Raw genomic sequence first — 22,941 nt, 5'->3', positions numbered from 1 at the left:
TAGGGAACGTGACGGCTAGAACCTTCTATGTTAGCCCTAGACGTTCACGTGCGGAGTGTCAGCCACTCTAGGGTGGCTACACGTCACTAAACTGGGGATTGTAGCATTAGAGCAGTATATTATTATAACCTAAAGCGCAAGCTCTATGTATTTCTTCTGTTAGGTTTCGTTAGGTAGGTTTGCTATCCCTCTCACTCTCTAATAGTTTCTATAATTCAATTTGTACCCTGCATGTTAAGTCTGATTTGATTTGCTGACGTCTCGTCTACCCCTGCCCTTAGTTTTATTAGACGGGACTAATGGTAAAGTTAATGCATGGTCCTCTAAGGTGGAAGAGCGTCCAGTAAGGTGACGAGCTCTACAGGGTTGCGCGGATGGCGGGGCGCAACCTCTTCCCCTTCGGGGGAAGCCTGCGGTAGTTATATGTTAGGAAAAGCGAAAAATTTTACAGCCTAGGGGTTGATCAGGAACGGTTACAACGGGGAGTAGCGACCCCGCGGGGCTATATATCCGAGTGCTCCAGGGAGAGTATACTGTCCCCCATCTCCGGCTTGCCGGAGTGAAGCATGACGGGGGATAGGTCTCCCGCCTCTTGGCTTGCCTTCACCGGCCGGTCAGAGTGGAGTCGCTAGAGTAGGGTTAGCAGCCCGCTCGGAGGGTAGGTGCCTCGTGGTAAGTGGCGAGTGGGCCGGTGATGCTGGACCCACAGGGAGCGCGTGATCTGCGTTTAAAGTCCGCCGAGGTATCCTCACCCTTCAGCCGCTCATGTACCTGTTACCCCCTTGTTGCGATTTAGCGACTGATTCCCGGGGGCCCAGTAAGTGAGTTGGCGAGTCTCCACCTGCCATTTTTACGTGTATTTATTACATTGTTATCGACAGGTGCCATAGTTCCCGTAGTTCCCCCATTCCTAGTCCACTAGCATCCCATCACAATAGCCCAAGTAGTTTTCATCCATAGTTAGCAATAGTTTAGCACAGAACCGGGGATTGTCCTTGGGTACATTTCTATAGTGTATACAGGGATAATCGTCGGTTTTGTGTCACCATTTCATTAAAGTTGTCTCAAAAGGGCTTCAGCGTGTTGGCTTCGGCCCCACGTTCGCCTCCCAAAAATCCGGGACTCTGTAGTCCCGAGGTCTGGTAGAGACATACAAGAAAATAATAATAATAATAAAGCTTTATTTCATTCCACATTTTGCATGCTTAATTGAGAAATATAAATATAAAATAACAACTAAAATCAAACAAATCCATATAAAATTACTTAAGTTTTAAAATACATTTTGAATATTTTTGAAATAGTTAGATAGATTTTAATTTAATTCTATATAATGACTAAATTATTTCATTTAGTAAGATCAATTTAAAATTGGGTTGCGGTTTTAGTTGCTTAGTGTGGACCCCCTTCGGGTAAAAGCCTCCTCCAAGGACTTCCATCGTTCTCTTTGTCTAGCCAAGGATAACCAATTTTTCCCTGCTACCTTTATCAGTTCATCTGACCATCTAGCGCCTGGGCGGCCTCTAGCCCTACGACCTCTAGGACCTCGCCATTTTACCACTCTGATGGTCCACCTGTCGTCGTCGTATCGGGCTAGGTGTCCCGCCCATCTCCATTTCATTTTCAGAGAGAAGGTTAAAGCGTCGGTTAATTGTGTTTTGCTGCGAATGAACTCATTTTTGACTTTGTCCCTTAATTTTACTCCCAATAAACTTCTTTCCATTCTTCTTTGAGTTGTTTGTATTTTGTTTCTAGCTTTTTGATCGAAAGTCCAGGTTTGACAGCCATAGGTAAGACATGGTAGAATCACTGAGTCCATAACAATTTTTTTGATTGACGGTTTGAGTTGTGATTTGAATATTTCTTTGTGTGCCCAGTACTTTTTCCACGTTATTGCTATTCTGCGATCTATTTCTTTCAAGTTTCTGTTTGCCTAAATAGATGTAACTTTCTACAAACTCTAGTGGTGTTTTGCTTACAAATATGGACGCGGTGATGTGATTAGTCATTATTTTAGTCTTTTCCAAATTCATTTCTAGGCCGACCTTGATGCTAGCCTCATGTAGATCGTTTATCATATTGTTGAGTTGTGTAGGGTTCTCGGAGAATAGAATTATATCATCGGCGAAGCGGAGGTGGCTTAGGTATTTGCCGTTTATGTTTAATCCCTTCGTAGACCATTGTAAATTTTTCATCAGGTGTTGTAGTACAGCGATAAATAGTTTTGGTGAGAGCGGGTCGCCCTGTCTCACGCCTCTGTTTATTGTAATTCTTGCCCCCATTCGATCTAGTTTTATTCTGCTCGTACTTGCCGCGTATAAGTTTTTCAGGATGTTTATGTACTTGTCTTCAATGTTTATTGACTCTAAAGCTTCCCAGATGCTATCGTGCGATATAGTGTCAAAAGCTTTTTTGTAGTCAATGAACGCTACATATAAAGGCTTGCGGAATTCTGTGTATTTTTCGATTACCTGGTCTAGAACTTGTATGTGGTCGTGTGTGCTAAAGCCTGATCTGAAACCGGCTTGTTCTATCGGCTGGTGCGCGTCTATCTTTGATGTTATTCTTGTTAGAAGACAGGAGGCAAACAGTTTGTACAGGCAAGACATTAGGCTTATTGGGCGATAATTACCTACATCCTTTGGGTCGCCTTTTTTATACAACAGGATTATTTCTGATTCCGTCCATGAATGCGGCACGGCCTCCTCGTCTAATATTTTATTAAACAATATGTTTATAGGTTTCAATAGTAGGGATTTTGCAATTTTAATAAATTCATTTGATATTTTATCTTGGCCCTGGCTTTTTTCTGATTTTAGCTTTGTAATTTGAGTTAAGATTTCAGTGCCAGTAAAATCGGGAATGGGGGATGTATTATTGTTTTGGTTGGTAATTTTCCTGTGATGTGTGTTATTAAGCTGGCTGTAGAGGTTCGCATAGAAATCTGTGGCAACCAACGTTCCTCGAGTTCGGCTGAAGACTTGTGATCCAGGTCTTTGTTTTGTTTAATTCTTTGTACGCCTTTTTTGCTGACCTTGACTTATCAATGTGTTTTTTTATAGTATTTATTCTGTATGTATCGTAGCATCTCTTTATTTCCTTGTTAGTAGTTTTGTAGAGCTTTAAATAGCCTTTTGGAAAAGACACATAAATAGCCTTTTGGAAAAAAGGTACCTACAATGATTTATACACTTCTGGACACATCTATTGGCCCACCTTGTATTTTCAGTTTCGTTTGGTCCTAGCTAAAATTTTATATTAGGTCGAGCAAAAAGTTTTTATGCAGTTTTGTACCTGGTACATTCACAATTTGATTCAATAGTCTTTTTTTGAATTTCGAACACAGAATTTAAAGAAAAAAAAAAGAAAATTTGAAGCCTGTTTGTTGATATCAAACAAGCGAACATTAAGAAAACTTTGTTTTTATTGGTTTACTTGGATTTAATTCTTGAAAAAGTGATTGATATCTTTGGTTTTACAACAAACATTACTTATTCTTAACATTAAGGTGAGGTTCTATCAATAATCTATGGATACTTCACCTAAAGTCGCCGCCCAAGCTGTGGCACTTATTCAGCCCAGGCACAGCCAAAGAAACGTGAGTGCTCAACTTAATTTAAGTCGATCTGCGGTCCGAAATGTTTATCGGAGGTACCTAGAGACCTCTACGCGGGGGTCATGCGGTCCATGGCCCTTTACGGGGCCCCGGTATGGGCACGTTCGGTACGGCCGCGGGCTGTACACTACCTGAACGTGCCCCAAAGGGTGATAGCCATTAGGCTAATCCGGGGGTACCGCACGATCTCCCGCGAAGCAGCTGGCCTACTTGCTGGACTGCCACCGTGGGATCTGGAGGCGAGGGTCTTCTTGCGCCTGTACGACTGGCGCGAGGAGGCTCAACGCCGGGGAGAAACCCCGTTGCCGCGGCAAGTTGTCGCGCAGCGGGCGGAGCTCCGGCGCGATCTCATGGTGGCCTGGAGGCAGCAACTGTCGCAACCCAGTGCAGGGCACGCCACCATCGTGGCGGTAAGTCCCCTCTTTGAGGAGTGGCTCGGGAGGAGTCACGGCGCCCTCACGTACCGCATGACGCAGGTCCTCACCGGACACGGTTGTTTCGGGAGGTACCTGCACCGCATCGGTCGTGAGGAGGCGCCCGGGTGTCACCATTGTGCGGACAGCCCCGAGGACACGGTGGACCACACAGTCCAGGTGTGCCCCGCATGGGAAGGGCACCGCCGGGTCCTCGTCGAGGCTTTGGGCGGCGGCGACCTCTCGCGTCCGGCCCTGGTTCAGGCCATGGTCCGGGGCGAGAGGGAATGGGATGCCGTCGCCTCCTTCTGCGAAGCGGTCATGCTCGAGAAGGAGGAGGCGGAACGCCAGAGAGTTCGCACCTCTCATCCCGGCCGCCGCGCTGGACCAGGTAGACACCATGGGCGCCGGGTGTCCCGAGATGACTCCCGGCCACCGTAGGCGTGGGTCTGTGGGCGGTGAGTTCGGGTGGCTCATCGTCCCTCTGTCTACTTAGACGACAGACCCGTGTCGACGGCGCGCGTTGTTCCACGCGCTCCTCAAAGAGATGTCAGCAACCCCAGCGGGGCCCAGCAGGGCCAAGGCCTGCCGGGGCTGCGGGTTGTTCGAAAGAGATACCGCGGCCCTGGTACATAAAAGGCCTATGACGGAACACGACGGTTTTTAGTCAGTAAGAGTCTGACACTCCCTCACCGCTGCTAACCCACAGCGGGAGGGGTCATTTGATGATTTTTAACGTCGGAAAAAAAAAAAAAAAAAAAGGTACCTAGAGACTGGCGGCTTTGTTCGTCGCCAAGGAAGGTCACGATCTCGGGTCACAACTGACAGGCAGGATCGATTCATCGTGACGACCAGCTTGAGCAATCGTCACCTTACCTCCGTTGAGATACAAAACCAACTTCGCGACTTCCACGGAGTATCTGCGAGCGCTCGAACTGTTCGGAGAAGGTTAAAAGAACGCGATATGGTACCACACAAGCTAGCTAATGGGCCCAAACTAACGCGAGCCCACCGAACAGCGCGCCGTTCATTTCGCAGTCATTTAAATTGGACACAGCAAGATTTGAGCCGTGTACTCTTTTCTGATGAGTTTCTAAAATCGTGTTACATGGCAATGATGGAAGGAAGAAGGTCTACCGACGTAAGGGAGAACGTTTCGCACAATGCTGCTTTGAAGAGAGGGTTGCTTATGGCGGTGGCTCATGGACTGTCTAGGGCGGTATATCCGCGAGCGGCAAAACTCAACTTGAGGTGGTTACAGGACCACGGCTGCCAACATTAAATGCTGAAAGGTACATTCGTGAGTGCTTAGAACCTCACGTGATACTATACGCGGACTATGTGGGCCCAAATTTCCTTTTTATGCATGATAATGCAAGAGCCCATGCGGCCGGCATCGTCAGGGAATATCTTCGGGATGTGAACATGACAGTTATGGACTGGCCAGCCAGAATCCCAGACATGAACCCCATTGAGCACATGTGGGACTAGCTAAGAAGACGTGTTAGGGCTCGTCAGCCAGTTGCCCAGACGATGCAGGAGTTGAAAACTGCCATAGAAGAGGAATGGGAGATGATCCCTCAAAATTTCATAGAGCGGTTGATAAACTCTATGCCTAATCGTATGAGAGCTGTGGTAGATGCCTATAGAGGCAACACGCGTTATTAAATTAAACCTTTATTTGATAAAACATGTTTTTTATTCAAAAATCAATTGCCTTTAACAAGGTGCATATCCGACTTGTTAGGCGTAGCTCCATGTCGTATGGTATTCTGAATTCAAATTTAAAACAATACTATCGAAAAAGAAGGTAAAATGTATCAGGTTTAAAACTGCATCAACAGTTTTTGTTCAATCTAGCAATCATATTTCGGTAGGGGCTATCAAAACCTAAACTCTAAGGTGGGCCAATAGATGTGTCCGGAAGTGTATCTCATTAAAAGGTATGGAATCAAGAAGAAGTTATTAATATCTAGACAAGAAAAACCATAAGCAACAAGACAGCCTCACAATACAATACCGCTATCATATCAGCCGATCCTACAAGAGTAAAGAGCGTAAAGCTAAATGAAACTCGATAATAACATATGGGGGATGATAATTAACATCGATAGCGATATGTAGTGGCGCGCTCAACCGCGGTAAGTGGCTCAGCTCGTATCATAACGATGCCGTCAACTGGAGATGGTATCTGGTGCAACTGTGCTTAGGGTATGCACATACACTGCTTTATCTACTGAAATACCCCTTTTTTATGACAAATCATCAAATGACTCCTCCCGCTGTGGGTTAGCAGCGTGCGTGACACTCCCTGTCAGACTCTTACTGACTAAAACCCATCATGTTCCTTCGCAGGAATTTTATATACCAGAAAAGCTGTAACTTTTTCGAAGGTCCCGAACTTTTTGGTAGGCCCTACTGCTGACTGAAATTCCCCTTAAGTTAAGTCTCTTAAGCTTAGGATAGGGAAATCCCCCAGTAGTCTTTGGAGCGGCCTCTGTCCATCAGCGGATTTTTTTCAAGTTTAGGGTAATATGCAGAACGTACACATAGTGTAGCCGAAATTAGTTTAAAAGCATGGTTGAGTATAATATATGCCCTCACATTTGCAATGTCTGAAAAAGGGCCGTTAAACTGTACTTCAATATTTTTTAAACGAATAAATGTTATGAGGGTGAGTTTATGAATCTCAAGAAAGGTGATTTATTTTGTTAAGTACTCCAGAAAAAATTGTTCCTTAAGTGCTTTGCCTTGGAATCAGAGGATCTTCTAAAAGTACAGTTAAGAAGAGGCTTCATAACTCTGTGGTGTTTTGGCAAATAAGTCACTAAGAAAATGATGGTTAGATCATATTTATTTACCTACATAATACATATTAACACTTAATATAAGTTATATAACCTAACTTAGAATTTATTTACTTAATAGCATCAGTTTATATAATAATTTTCTTGTAATAACTTCCTAGTTCAACTTGTTCTATATAATTTTCCTAGAAGCTAGTCTAACAGAAAAACTGTAAACTCTTCTATTTCGTTATGGGATGGATCTATGGAGTTTCTCGCCGATTGTTTTTATAGGAATCACTGCTTGGAACCTAGCACCTAGTTTTTGACGGTTCCTGAGAACCTGTAATACCTATGTCTCTTTGTCTTTTTTCCTTCTCTTCCCTGAAAAAACAAAGTCATTAAAATAGAAGCTTATTCTTCTCTGAACAAACAGGAAAATTTGAGAAAAAAGTAGTCATAGAAAGTATGAATATGGGTGGATGGATGGACATAAATAAGAAGGGATTGGACGACGGCTGACAGAGAGAAATAGAAGTAGAAAACATAATTCGCATACCACGAATGGCTGGGGAACAGGGCAGCATGAAGACGGAGACTATTGGATTTGTAAGTATCTCTTTATGCTCATTTCAACTGGGTCCACGTTACAGAATATTGTTCGCCTACTTTGTGTAACAGCCTTTTACTAAGATAATTGATATTAATTTTAGACGTCATGTAAATGTCTGATAGAATCTCTTTATTACGATTTAGCGTTTAATATGATTATATTTTTACTTCAGTTTAGTTTTACTTGAAGCATTTAAAAATTAACAGTGATTTTGTGATCTTTTATTTATTACCTCAAGTTTATTATTTAAATAACGTGATTGTGAAAAAGATTTGAAATTTTTAGTTTGTCTAACGAGTTTTTTGTGCGATTCTGATAAGTTTTCGTTTCAGATGACTATAAGTAAACTATTATTTAATTTCATACCTAGTTATAATATGAGAATAATCTGCAATGTTTTGCCGATTGCAAGATGATGCTTTACGAGTATACCTACACGTAATCTGCATCATAAAGTTTCTGAACAATCGACAATCGAGCACGCTTTTCACAACTTTCTTTGTTGTCCACGTAAAAAGAACAAGCAATAAACCTTACACATCCATTTATTTTGCAATCTACAGACATAATTGTCATAAAAATGTTGGCAATTTGTCCACTAACGTCCAACTCCGGTCACACTGACGCAACGAGACAACGTCAGGTAAAGTCATGACACTCTCTATTGTAGCCTGAGCAATTTATGAGATTAGTGAACATAAAATAAACAAAAATTGCTTGTTTTAATAGCGTTACAATGTATAAGTAGTGATGTGAATATATTACATGTAATTGTGATTTTCACTGGTGTTACGAATATTCGGTCGTGTGGGAGCGCTGGCCGGCACGCTCCAGTGCTTGCGTCCGCGCATCGTGCAAGCCAGGGATGTGACATATGGGTATCGATGATTTGATAATTTTTATTTAAAAAAAAGTGTACATAATTTAGTAATGTATGCACTTGATTAATCACACACTTAAGTACCTACCTAATGCATATCTGTTCCTCTTGTAATGACTAATAATAAAAGTCATGTTTCAGAAAAAATTACAGTTTTTTATCTCACTTATGTCGTTTTATATTACTTTATAGTTTCGAAGATATTTTTGTGCAGAGTGATCTGAATGAAAGAATATGGAATAAATATCATAGATAAAATATTAACGAATATTATACTTAATGTAGTAAAGAGTAAAAAATAAGGGACACTTTCAGGTACTAGAACTATGCAATAACTGATTATATGCATTTGAAAATAAGCATTCATTATCATACAAATGAAAACGAAATGGCATCTTTCAAACATTACCAAGTCGAAAGATTCAGTTCAAAACCACGCCATAAAAATAAAACAAAACATCGATACTACCTAAGCGCACCACAACCCTACAATCTCAAAGGAAAACATTATCGTAGCGCGAAGAATCCGTCACATTTTCTAGTGCGGACGCGAGCGACGCGCGCGCAGCCAAACGACCATCCCAGTAGTGATGTGCCGGTAATATGTCGAGTGAGGGTTCTGTGACATCCAGTGGGTCTAGGATCCGACAGTTTGGCTTGTACAGGACTATCGATGCGAGGACCGAGGAGTTTTTAAGGTCTTCGAGAAAACGACAGATCAGGCAAGGATGTGCCTGCGCCGCCATTTCTACGGCAATCACAGTTACCGTTGTTGTTGTAAGTTTTTGAATTTGATTTTTTTTTTTGTACTTAAATATTTGTGTAATGTGTGCTATGCTACTAGAATAGAAGGGTTGTCTTAAGTAGTTTTTCGAAAGTGATTAATGTGTTGAAATCATGATTAACCTTCTTAATCTCTCTATTTATGTTTTAATTAACGGAAAAATGTGTTAATTAGTTTGTTAATGTGACACTGTGAGATACTTTCGTAAGTTATTACTTCTGTTAGTTTATCAGCAAAATTAAAAATATTTATTCTAAGATTAAGACGTCCCGCAAACTGTAAAGGAAAATCCGTCTTCAGATTTACGGTAGATAGAATGTTTAAATTACAGCGATTAGGAATCGGGTAAGTACTAGTACCGACTAAAAAGTTTAATTGGATTCATGATTATCTTAAACCAGCCTAGCATCGAACCTATTATCGGCCGACAATTTGATCTGCAGCATGCGGAGGTTCTAAATGTCCAATACACATAAGTGGTAGAAATAGACAAAGCAAGCAACTCTATTTTATTTATCTTTTATTTTAATAAATTACTGTCAATTTACGCAATCTATAACAAATACAAAATACAAAGTTGTTTTAAGTAGTTTTAATAAAAAATATAAATACAAATTGAGCCAGGGAAAGAGCATGCATTTAACGCATTGACTATATTACGTTGACTGTAATATAGGCATCTACATATCTGTCCAAAAACTATACCATAAATCAAACATTATAGCTGTTCGATTAATAGAGTTAATCTACCATCCACAATGACGGATCACAGATTACAGACAAATCACAGATTTACGGAAGCACCATTCGCAATAAAAACAAATTACTAACAGCAATAAGTAGTCGGTTTACAAACAAACTCACAAACAGAGCGACCGTTATATAAACATTCATCATCTTCTATTGTCAGCGAATTATTCTCATTGTCTGTACATAGAAATGTGGCAAGTTAATTTCTGATACCTTTTAAGGTGAGTATAGACTACAACATTTACTTGAAACAGAACAACGAGCAGCTCTATGAGATGTTCTAGTGTATCATCCTTTTACGAACAAAACGTCGAGTATGCTCGCCTGTTTGTTGCAAACCAACAAGCATATTGGTGTAACATTTCGTCGAGCGTATTGGTGTAACATTTCGTCGAGCCAAGTGCGGGTGATGCGCGGTTGCGGGGTGACGCGGAAGGAGAGGGACGAAAGATTGGTAAATGCACACTCGCTGTGAGCATTTACCCGTAACATAAAGTCGGCCATACACGCTACGGTCTACCGGAAAGGTCCACCTGTGCAGCTATGCCTGCGCAGGTAGACCGGAATGTGTGTGGGAATAGACCTGTGTAGTTTTTTGAACCTGCGCAGGCAACCGGCGCAAGATCGAAAATCGATTCTTTCGAGTGACACCGTACGGTGTACCTGTGCGTGTGTGCGTGTACTCCGGTCGCCTGCGCAGGTCGCGTCAGTTGTTTTCTAGTGTTTCTTTCAAACTGGCGTTTCATCTGGTTCAAATTTCAATTCACTTAATAAATTAACATGACTATATGTTTTTCTTTTCAATAACCAATGCTTACACCACTTTTTTCGCTTCTTTTTCGTATTATTCATCTTCAAAATTAAAGCAAGACCTAGCAATGCCAGCGTGTCATCGTCCACATTCGATGCCATCGCAAAAAGAACTGAAGACCGCTCCGATACACCGGAACGTCCCCATACACGCTACCAATGTTCGGTTGACCTGCGCGGGCATACCTGCACAGATTACCTCTCCGGTAGACCGTAGAGTGTATGGCCGGCATAATGCAGAGCATTCGCATGAATGTTACATTACATGGGAATGCTTTAGAGACTGAGCTTTTGCCTGTATTGTACCATTCGCTAGAACGTTACATTACACAGAAATGCTCTAGAAAATGTTGTAGTCTATACTCACCTTTAGATATTGTAGGCTTTGTTTGATTGTTTTCGCTTATTTAGAGACATATTTTAGACTGACAATCTATTCATTATGATGACGAGTTGGGCTGCCAACTGATGCTTCAATTGTTTCTCTCTATCTGATCTCATCAACTGTGTCGATGGTTTAGCAGTCGCATAGCGAGAATGTGCACGGCATCTCGTGGATGTCTGACCATCTTATCATGACGATTCCCTCCATGCACATTTAACATGGGCACAGCTACCATTTGTACATCTTTATGCAGACGTTACGGTTAGCTTTGGCAAGGGTGATCGGGTTGCCCCGGTAACTAGTTAGTCTGGAAACGAACCCGAACAAAGTTGAGGAAAGGCTAGGCTAGTTAGCTTTAGGCTAGTTTCTGAAAATTCTTTGAAACCCATGTAGTTGTCGTTACTACTTATACCAACACGGAGACAATAAATATGGGATGCTCATAAAGATATTCTTATGTCTTTTCCCTGTAGACTGTATTGTTGATGCCGTTTTGAACATTTATATTTTGAAACACGAATTCTATCACTCTATTTACCTTGCCACTTTCTAGAATTCAGAATTGAAACAACATCCTTTACGAAATATTGTCTCCACATTCCTAAACACCCCGCATTTGTTGTGACGTAAGTGCGCGCGCGCATCCACTAATATTCCAAACACGTTGTCGTTTGTATACATAATTGCGTTTGTTGGTTTTTTCTCGTGTTTTTATTTGGTAAACAGTTATTATGAAGTGATTAGTTGTTCGCTTCCTCTTATCGGCACGCGTAAGTTTTTAGCGATGCGCAAAGAAATTGCTAAAACGGATGTCGTGTTTAATTTTTTTTTTTGTTTTGAATTGTTTAGGGGTGTAAAGTTGGTTGTAAATATGGTTTTGAATGAGAAAAAACAGCTAAAAAATAGGCAGTTTTTGTGTATAACAATTAAATACCTACTTACAGTAATCCTAATGATTATTATTAATTATTCAAATGTTTTACATTGCAAGTTTCTATTTGTTTGTCAAAAAACCTAGTTTTACTAGAAACTAAGAAAAGTCCTTATCTTTATGAGAGGACATTTTATGAGAAGGTTCAGTTTTCTGACCGTGAAAATTGTTTAGTTAACTGCAGCAAAACTAATATGTTTCTTAGTAAAAAACCCCTTTAGCAGCGTAACTCATCTTACTTCACGTAAAAAAAAACTGTTATTGATATATTATGAGAACTATTGCTCACTCTTGGCCGTTTATTAAAAACTGGATAATACACGCACGTATTATGTTACCCATTACTTCTCGTTGTTTTAATTGACATTACGTTGTCAGCCGCATTCAAGTATTTCGTCACACATCAAAGTGCTGACTTTGAAACATTTAAATTATGATTGATTTCACTTTAAAACATGTTCATAAACTGTTAAGTTATTCATCACAAACAGCCTATCAGATTGCTCGAAAGATTTACCGTTGTCCTGGTACATAAAGGGCTTAAGAAGGAACATGGTGGGTTTTAGTCAGTTAGAGTCTGACACTCTCTCACCAACAGTGAGAGTCTTTTGTTGATTTCCCGTCAAAATAAAATAGAGTTTCCAAATCAAACAAAGTGCTCCAAATCGTCGAATAAATTATACCTTTTGTTTTTTTAACTTATCTTATCACATCTAAAACCACACCATCCACTATAATGTTTACCCACTGTAAACTCAAAAACAATTGAATAGATTTTCTCCCGATTTTCACTGTTAGATAGAGTCCAATATAACAATGCAGAGGGCCTATTTGGTTACTTGAATAAGTCTACTTATTGCATTGCCAACATATCATCAACGATTCCTATCTACCTACCATAAGTACAAAATTTAGAGTAACATTTTTTTGTTAGTACTGTGAAGGCTCCGAAATAACTGATTTGAATAATTCTCTCACTGCTGTCAAGCTACACAATCCCGAGTAACACAAGCTATATTTTATACCGGTACAGGCAGCAGTTCCTCAGTAACCTCTGAAAAACGACTAGTCTAACATAAGTCATCCTATAGAAATCAGTCCACCATCCTCGCGTGGTTAACAGAAATACAGAATCCACTTATGGAAATAATATTAAATGCAAATACGAGTACACTACTCTATGTACAATCAGCGACACTGCTGCCTGACCATTACTAGGTTTCTTTTTGATTCATCATGATCATCCTCCGAGCCTTTTTTAACCCCCGACGCAAAAACGACGGGGTGTTATAAATTTGTCCTAACTATGTTGGGGTCAGCTTCCAGTCTAACCGGTCTAGGTTTCTTTTTGATTATTCATTGAAAAAAAAAAACTTATTTCCTACTTTGCCCTTATGACCAAATAAACGAGTATTTTTTTTTTGGAGTTTTCTTTGAATAGCGCCGTAAAATTTGAAATGCAAAAATTCACTAGTGGTCAGGCAGAATAGTCCGCGATAGTACGCACATACAGAACAATGTGTGTACTTAACATATCGGGTATAATGCGCTACTTTCTGCTTTCTTCACTGCGCAGCGCAGCTGTGACGTCACGCGCAGATACTCCAGTGTTCAGTGAAAGGTATTTCATGAATTTAATGATCCTTTGCAAGATGCCTGAAGACTAGTGAAAAATGACAAATTGTGTTTTGGAGTATATGAGGAAAAGTTTCAGTTAGGTGAATTCACTTTCATAGACCAGAGACACCTTTTAAGTACAATCAGTTAGACTTTTTTGTACTTTCTTCTGTATTTCACATCTTTTTATTTTACCTATATTAAATGGTATTCCCTAGCCTTTAAAGAACTTTGTTTACTTTTGCGGCATAGGTAGTTTAAGTAACAAGAACAGTCAAAATAAGACCTTTACAATAAAATATTTCGCAAAAAAAGAGCAACAACTGACAGCAAAGTAAGAGCCACAAGTAAAATAAAGTTGCAAAAACATTGAATAATAATTTATGCAATACCATGTAACATACATCATAGTTAAGTTACCACAACACTAAATTATGCAGATTTATAATCACGCCTACTGCAATAAAGATATGGATTGACGACTAATAAAAAACAGAATTATGGTTTTATTAAAGAAATCATAGTCCTAATTTACGACTGTAAAATATATCTTTTGTTTTTTTAGAGGCTGTTAATGTCATTATTTCAACAAGAAAAGCAATATTTCAATATTTAGTAACGTTATTAATTGTATTATCAGCGATAATACCTAGGAAGATAAAATAAACAAAATAGATGATATATTTGTAGGTAGTCTGTCTTTTAATATTTTGTTGTAGTTTTGTGTGAGTAACGTTTCAATTAATTTTAGGTAAGTAACTTTCTAGTGATTGTTGTGTTTCAATGTTATATGTTTTTTTCCAATTCTGTGTGTGTCTATCTATTGAAAATTATTTATTTATAGAGTTTAGTTTAGTTTTCATCTATTCTTGATAATGATATTTATAGAGTTTCTTTATTGTATTCAAATGTTTTTTTGTCTGTTTTCAGAGCGTCATACTGGTCTACGAATACAGTATCAACGCAGAGTCAAATGTAAATAAGAAGCTCTCATTAAAGCCAAATTGGGTGGGACTAATGAACGACAGTGATATTACATCGATCAGCTCAAAATTCAATAAGAAAATAAACTTTGATAGAACAACACTCAAGCTACTACCAATATTATTAAAAGCGCTCAACAAAAACAGATATTTAGAAAAGATCTTAGAAGATTACTCAAGTTCTAGTTCGCCTTTTACAGCAAAAGATGCCACAGAAGCCACGTTCACAAGGAATGTATTTTCAGGTTCAAAGAATTGGCTAAAAATGCCTACGGCTAGGCATTATAATACAGTAGATTACAAAACATCACCATTAATGCAATGGAAAACTCCAACTCAACGATTAGAGTACTTAACTAAAATAAGGAAGATAAGAGACTACCAAAGAATGTTGAATTACTTCGACAAAATGATCAACGAAAAAGTCGGAAACGTCCAGAAAAAGGATCATGAATACACAGAAAATCCTTTAATGGCCGAAACTCAGCCCATGATCAAAGAAAATATAAGAAAAAAGCAAATAAATGATCCTACCGAAAAATATGAAAAGAACAAAGAATACAAAATTGATGGCAACGATAATATCGTAAGTTGTAAATGTCCAAAGAAGATGGGACAACTTTTAAATAAATTGATAACAGGCATACAAGAAATGGTCCCAAATATGATTACTAAGAAACTTGGACTATATTTATGCTCAAATGATAATACTGATAAAGCAAAGCAAAGATCTATTGCTCCACTTACCAATCAAACAATAGGAAGAAAAAAACACAAAATAAGTAATACGCCAATTCCAATGTATTCTATCCGTAGTACTGTTAGTAAGATTAAAAGAAAGTTGACGACTTTTGCTCCAAAAGTAACAAACAAAACGACTAGCACTACGAGTACTAGCGCGAAGCTCTCAACAAGTTCTTCTACAAGTCCCTCTACAACAACAACTTCTTCTACTACTTCTAGTACCACTGCGAGTACCACTGTCACTACCCCGCTTGCCATCACCACCACTACTTTATCTGTTCCCAAAAATGCCGAAACAAAAACTACTACAATGAAAGCAGGATATCTTAAAAAGATTTTAGTTGATGACATAATAAGATTACCAACAACAATTGGCTCTATAATGTACAAAGAACTAGTATTCGATAAAGATACTCTTGATTACGATTCAATTGTTAAACCTGTCGAAGCACCAAACGCAAAACGTGCTAAAGATACAGAAATAAAGCGCCCCACCACTGAGATGTTTATTCCTATTAAGTATATTGAGTCTCAAGAAGCATCCAGCACTGAAAAAGGGTTTGATGCATACACCGTAGATCCTTATACACGGATGCACGTGCCCTTATATAAAGAAGATGAATATGATGATTACTTTGTCACTACGTCTAACAAACCTAAATCTGAATTTGAAAATATTGACGTCAAAAGTACAGAATTCATAAAAAATAAAATCATGCCTTTACATATTTTTAATACCGATACTTTTAAGAAAAGCTCAGTTAAGTTGAAGCCATCAAGTAATCACCCAGTTGTCAAGCACAAGGACTTGGATTTAACATCGATGCGTAAAATGGCGGATATGATATACCTTCCTCAAGAAAAAATAGCCAAGGACTGGCAATATACCGTAGAACCTAAAACTTCACCTACTACCTCCACCACTCAACGCGCTACTGTGAAATTGATTAATTTGAATAAAGTTAAAACTGCAAATAGTGATAGAAAAAACAATTTTACACCTGAAACGGTACACGAACAAAAACTGATGGATCATCAGAATAGTGAAAATGTTGTTGACGATGAATTGCAAGATGAATACACAATAAAACAACCTGAGGGAACTACTGAACCTTATAAGTATAAAAATACGACGAAAGTATTGAATGCTGACAACGAAAAAAATAAACAGAACTCTGCATGGCAGTTATTGAAGAATGAAGAGAATTTATCTTCGAAGCCCCTGAATTCGATGTTACCTTCCATGCGACCGATATATTTGGAAGTTCAACGGAATAATGAATGGCGACAAGATCAAGACCGTGCTGACTACGACATCAATTTTAACAACAACATCTTCGACTTGCCAAACATTAATTAGTTTTACACAACTTTTTTTATTGAAATAAACAGTAGTCATTTTAGCTTCTTTCTGCTTTAGTGTTCTTATTGAAAATGTTTATGAATCCCTTACTAACCGGCCTGATTTTCTATTCAATCAGAATGTTCGAGATTGAAATTAACAGTAACTAATGTACAAGAAAAAAGTCAAGAAAAGTATTTCTTCTGTAGTAACACTTTGTTCATGTCTCACGAAGAAACACAAAACACTAATCTAACATTGTGTGGATTTCAGGTAATTCTACTGATCTACGAATACGCGATTGCTGTAGAATGGAGTTTAGTACAAAACAGGAAAGGCATGAATCGAACCGAAAGCAGAAACGATCAACCATTTGCTGATAGACTCGACCGAAGTTACTTTGGGCTCGACCAAGATTACTACGAACGTATGCCCCTACTCATCAATGCTTTGCAAGAAAGTAGCTACTTCGACCCACTCTTAGAAACAACTGGTCCCTTTCCAAGGAAGAAAAGATTTAACATGACTATAATTAAACCAACAACAACAAAACCAACTTACAAGCCGAACGCTGTCAGAAGAACCAGTCCACGACCATTCTTCTTTGAATACAGAAGTCCAACGCCTTTACCCTTCAGTAAAACTTATGGATCAAGAAGCTGGATAGAACGTTACAGAAACGAAGAACGATTAAAAAATATACGTCAAATAATAAAATATTTAGAAACAACGATCAATGCAAAAGCGGGAGATATGCACTCTAAACCTACAAGCACACATATAGCCTTTACTGGCCTATACATAGAACCAATGCTTGAAAATAAAAGCGCAGACGTTGACACAAAATCAGATTTACAGCAACAAAGTTCAGAAAATGTAAAGATTGTTAAATCAAACCATCTAGCAGATCCACTCTTCAATTTCAAACCAGAAAGTCCTGGAGATGTTAATCTGTTGGCTGATGATTTTCTGCGCTTTGCTCCAATTCCTACTCCCAGTTTATTAGATACTACAAACAAGTATCCAATGTTCCGACAGATTCCATTCCACAAGAGGAATTGTCTAGGCAACAAATGTGAGAACAATGATGTTGGTAGTCATCCGTTTGTATCAAGTTCCAATGACATTAGACATACAGAAGCTCCACCTGTAAGTACTACAAAATCTTTCAGCGTCATGCTTAATTTATTTCCTGTCCAAAAAGAGACAACGACCACACCAACTTCTCTAGATAATATTTACCTTACTACATCACGGCCTTTGATACAATTCAAAAGAAAATCCCATGTTGGAATAAGACGTATTTATACTCCATATAAAAGGCCCAGGTATTTAAGTAATATAATAAATAAACAAACAAAGGAAATGAAAGTCAAGGAAAGTACTAATAAAGATAATAAGGAAACTGAAACTGGCACGCAAATGATAGTCCACGTTAAAGTTTACACTCCCGACGGAAAATCTGACATGAAAAACGAAACGAAAAAAGTTCATCATACGATACCATCGACTCAAACTAATCCTTATACGACGAAAGCTCCCATAGAATTATCAACATCGCAGATAGAAGATCACCATGTTGGAAGTTCAGGTTATATACCTGTAGAATTAAAATCTGAAACACCTCCTTTACCCAAAGTTACAACCATGATACCTTTCTTTGATTTGACAACTGAATACTCTTGGCCAGCTCCAACTGAAGTGCTACATTTTAATGCTCAAGATGCAAAAGTGCCTACCGAATACATAGAACTAGAGAGAAGATCAAGTGCACAATACCAAAATAATATAGAAATAAGCCGAAGGAACTCTGGCGAACATATTGATATGCAAGAGGAACCTAGTACACTTATTGTTAAACTTAAAAACGAATATGTAAGAACTACTACCGAAACTACAGAAGTTAACAAAAGTACGGAGAAAGTCGAGGAGACCACAACAGTTTGGACATATGTACCTCAAATAAATGGTCATTACAGAAGCATTAATCAAAATTCTAAGAACGTTAACACGTGGTTAGATGAGAATAATAGAAAGAAGCGTTTAGAGCAATCTGTATCAGGTTTACATACTTATGTTCCAATGTATAAGGAAATTAGAAGGAATCATACAAAAGCGTCTAATGAAGATGATGATGTTGATGATGATGAAAGTAGTGATGATAATAATAAAAATAAGGGTGAAGATTGAAGATGTATCATTGTGATTGTAAAATAAACTATTCTATATAGAAAAGTAGAGATATTTGATAATATAGTGGTCTGGGTGTTACAATATGTATTTATAAATATGTATATATGTAGCTATATGTAGTTTATCAGTTGTGTTAGCACCCATAACACAAGTTAATTAATAACTTAGCGTGGGGCTAACCGACCGTGTGTGAAAAGGTGTCCCGACATTATTTATAGGTAGTCTTTGTAAAATATACGAATTATATTTCCCTGTGTCCCACCGACTTGACTTGCTACCCATTGATGTATCTTACTGATTTCAACTTTGTGGGAACGTTTGTAAATAAATCATTAAATTATTGTACTATCGTTTTCTTTACCCGACTATTACGCAAAAAGTTAACACCCAGAGAAAGTAAGCAAGATTTTGTCAATCTCAATACGATATGTCCTGACCTAATTAATCTGATTGTGTAAGCTATACCATTCGCTAGGCCTTTCCTATTACATGACAAACTTTTTGTTCCATCGTTATTGGATTAAAATAATAACATTGTAGCGAATGAAATATTATAAGAAAATTATAGCGGAGCGCCACATAGTGGTACAAAGAGGAACTAAACTATAAAGCAGTGGATCTAAGATGTGAAGTGAAAGTATGTTGGACACTCACGCGCATAGCTGTGTCAGCTGTCTGGCATCGGTCATAGTTCGTGTGTAGTTCTGTAGATGGCAGTGGCAGTATTAATGCAACATTTATATTAGTATCCAACGGAAAATATTTATTGTAATTTTATTTTATTTAATAATTTGTAATTTTATTTTATTTTTGTAGCTGATCCGCTACTAGATACAAGAGCCCGCGGTTTCATGAGCATCCCGAGGGAACTATATACTTCCCTTACCAAGATGAAACATAGCTTCGAACTTTTTCCATACGATATTTAAAACCATACTCGTATATTCAAAATCAGTTACTTTTTGAGTAATTACAGGGTATTAATTAAAAAGTCTTCCATTTATTTACCAACTTCATACACTTCGCTGTGAGTAGTTACCTAGGCCTTAGCATTCTGGCTACATTGAAGAACATAGCAAAAAAAAAGCAATAACAAACTAGTAAAACTACACAGTCAAACAACACACAAATCTATCAACATCCACACTTCATGCTTTCACACGAGTAAAATTTATGTCAAATTTTCGCAGGTAATCAGCTAACCGTATCATAACATCATCGTAAATATTGACTCATGAAGAAAGTGAAAAGAAAATAGACTGTACATATTGGAAAAGTAATAATAAGAAAGTTTTGTATGTTAACTCATTACTATCTACTCAAATTAGGAGGCTAATACAAAAGAATGAGATGATGCCAAATCGTTAAGAAAGAATAATGAAAAGTAATAAGGAAAAGATCATTATCATTTACTTTTACAACAATTTCCAGTTCAACACTGAATGTTTTTTTTAACTCAGTTCCTAGAGGTCAGGGATACTAAGAATTACCTGGTAAGTTATATATGTAGAGGTCATTTTTACAACTATATTCTGGAAATTAAGGCTCTGAAGCGATCTAGCAGTTGCGCAGATCGATAGTGTAGTTCTGAGCCACATCATAATTTTGATGTAGACAAAAAATTGCATGCATGTTGTACCATGAACCTAGACTTTTACTTAAAATCTTCAGGATTTTCTCTTTAAGTGTCTCAGACTTCTTGAGCCAAATAAATTGACTTCTCAATCTAGTTTTATTAGTGAAGAAGGTAGCTTGTGTAGGTCAGTGACCAATCAGAATTTCACGGCGATCTATTGCCGGAATACTCTACGTGGCACGTGGCACCGATTTCGTCAATTAATCAGTTAAAGCATGAATGGAGCGGATACATTCAAGGTTAAAGCCGTGGTAAGTGGAAGAGTTGCTTTCTTGCAGCTGCCTAACGTAGATAGAGAAAACGAACTTAAGGAAATTATAACTATAAAGAACCAATGTAGGTTTCAGGGATTCGACGTGCGTAAAATAGTAGATAGTAATCGAAGATAGTAAATCTTTGACAACACCTATTTTGTTTTTAATTTTAGGCACTTCCTCATACAAGGAGTTTCTCCTGTATTGCGTGCACCCAGATAAGGAAGAATTTTAGTTTTCCTGTGTGGGAATCGAACCCGCAACACGCAGAGCTTACTCGCCATCAATTGAAATGTGTCTTTAGAAACCGCGTAAAATGAGAATAAAGAGTATGAAGATGGTAGACGCGTCTAATATTCTATAAGTCATTACCATTACTATTCCATTCAAAAGGAAGACACCATACCATTCATAACAAAAAACTCAAATATTAGTCACCTAGTTTTACAAAACCGTAGTATCATAACAATGCTTTACAAGTCCCTATTATTGTACAACGTTTGAAGACAATGGTCTCGACCGTCGCTTGTTTCTTCAGAACTGTTGCAAAAGTTAACATTACGTTAGTTATGTGAACAACCAAGTGGTCAGGTATAGTTCAATTGTTTGCGTTCGTGAATTGAAAACTAGGAATGTTCGTTTGTGTATGGTTTCCGTTATAGGTACCGGTGGATGTCTGTACTATGTGTTTATAGATTTTTGTCTAGCAAGGCAATGCGCTGTCCGCTATGGTATCAACAGCTAATATTGCATTTCACACTCTTTAGTCTAACATCCACCAGCATAACTGAGGTATTAGATTTAAAGAACTACTAGGTTGACGAGATCAGCCGTTCCATGTAAAACACTGGTACTCAGCTGCATGTCGCTAGACTGGAAGCCGACCATGGATGTTAAAAGTAGCAAAGATTACTTTTTAGGTTCCTATGAATCCGACCTAAGCAATTGGGAAATCGCTACGCAGATAATGATTTTTCATTTTCGCCGTGGTTTTATATTTGTGTCCTGTTACCACGGACTAGTCCGTGTCTGGGTAACGGACTAACCTATAAGCAACTTTAGAAATCCTTATGTTTTTAAAGGTTATTCAGAGAGTGCTTCACACTTGACCCCAATATAAACATTCATATTGTTCCTTTTCAAAATCACTTTGATACTAGTCAGGTTTCGAACCTACTCTCGTCTACCTTAACCACCGAGACACGACTCACCACGACACTCAAGATACAGTTTGCTCAACCTACGGTCTACAACTTCTTAGACCTTGGTCGTATTATTTCGTAACTAATATAAAGAATGGCTGCGTTTCACACATTTTATTTGACACCTCGTTGTAATGGATTCTTGGTATGAGATTTTGGATCAGATTTTTTAAAAGATTTACAAGTTATGATGCTATTGTTTTATTTTATGTGAGAACATTAAATATCTGAAACATAATTAGTTTACCTCGCAGAATTATTTTTTTATTCATGATTTTCAAAAAATCTGATTTTTGCAGTAATTAAAAAAATTGCCGGGTAACTGAAAAGTATTGATTTTATTTTACATAGGAATCTGTATCCCGATGACATGCGATATTCAGTAAATAATATCAATCACAAAATATTGCTAAGACATGAATATTTACTGTATCTCTCAAGTGATAACACGTGTGCTATTATAAAATACCAAACTCAATGTTATTATTAAATCTAGCTGTCTGGCAATAATCTAGACAAGTTGTTATAAATACTTACTATGCAACCACACCTAGTCATGCATTGCATATCTACTAGCACACAAACAACTGACCAGTTTTTTTGACAATGGTTTGTAAAAACCAACACACCTCTTCGTTACAAACGGATAACTTCGAAATGGCCCAAAAAAGGTAAAATGGCCTTTATGGACCAGCAGTTTTCCTGCGGTTTCACCCGCGTCCCGTGGGGACTACTGCCCGTACCGGTATAAAATTTCAAGTAGCTTAGTCATTTTTTTAAATCAGTCCAGTAGTTTTTGAGTTTATGCATTATAAACATTAGCTTCATCTCCCAATCCTCCAACTATGTCCCCAAGTCAGCTTCGAGTCTATCCAGATGCAACTGACTACCTTTTCAAGGATCTTTTACAAGGATCGACTGCTTATCTTACCTCCTCAGCCCAGTTACCTGGTCAAGCCCATACCCCTTAGTAAGACTGGTAATCAGAAGTCAGTACTTCTG

At 38.3% G+C, this 22,941-nt stretch overlaps 1 protein-coding gene across 1 annotated transcript; it reads left to right on the top strand.

Moving 5' to 3' along the window:
* Positions 1-8,911: 8,911 nt before the first annotated feature.
* LOC124630787 lies at positions 8,912-19,126 on the top strand. The gene is made up of 2 exons (XM_047164787.1): positions 8,912-9,085; positions 16,928-19,126. The coding sequence occupies exons 1-2, from the start codon at positions 8,912-8,914 to the stop codon at positions 18,842-18,844; spliced, it is 2,091 nt and encodes a 696-aa protein (XP_047020743.1). The 3' UTR covers positions 18,845-19,126.
* Positions 19,127-22,941: the final 3,815 nt, after the last annotated feature.

This window comes from Helicoverpa zea, chromosome 5 (genome assembly GCF_022581195.2).
Source record: "Helicoverpa zea isolate HzStark_Cry1AcR chromosome 5, ilHelZeax1.1, whole genome shotgun sequence".
Lineage (NCBI taxonomy): Eukaryota > Metazoa > Arthropoda > Insecta > Lepidoptera > Noctuidae > Helicoverpa > Helicoverpa zea.
Note: the sequence above shows the minus strand (reverse complement) of the source record. Positions and strands in the feature narration are given on the sequence as shown.

Excerpts from the sequence above, each read along its gene's own strand:
- LOC124630787 (XM_047164787.1), top strand. The coding sequence starts at position 8,912 with ATGTCGAGTGAGGGTTCTGTGACATCCAGTGGGTCTAGGATCCGACAG. Across the intron at positions 9,086-16,927 it reads TCACAGTTACCGTTGTTGTT|GTAATTCTACTGATCTACGA; the intron begins GTAAGTTTTTGA and ends TGTGGATTTCAG.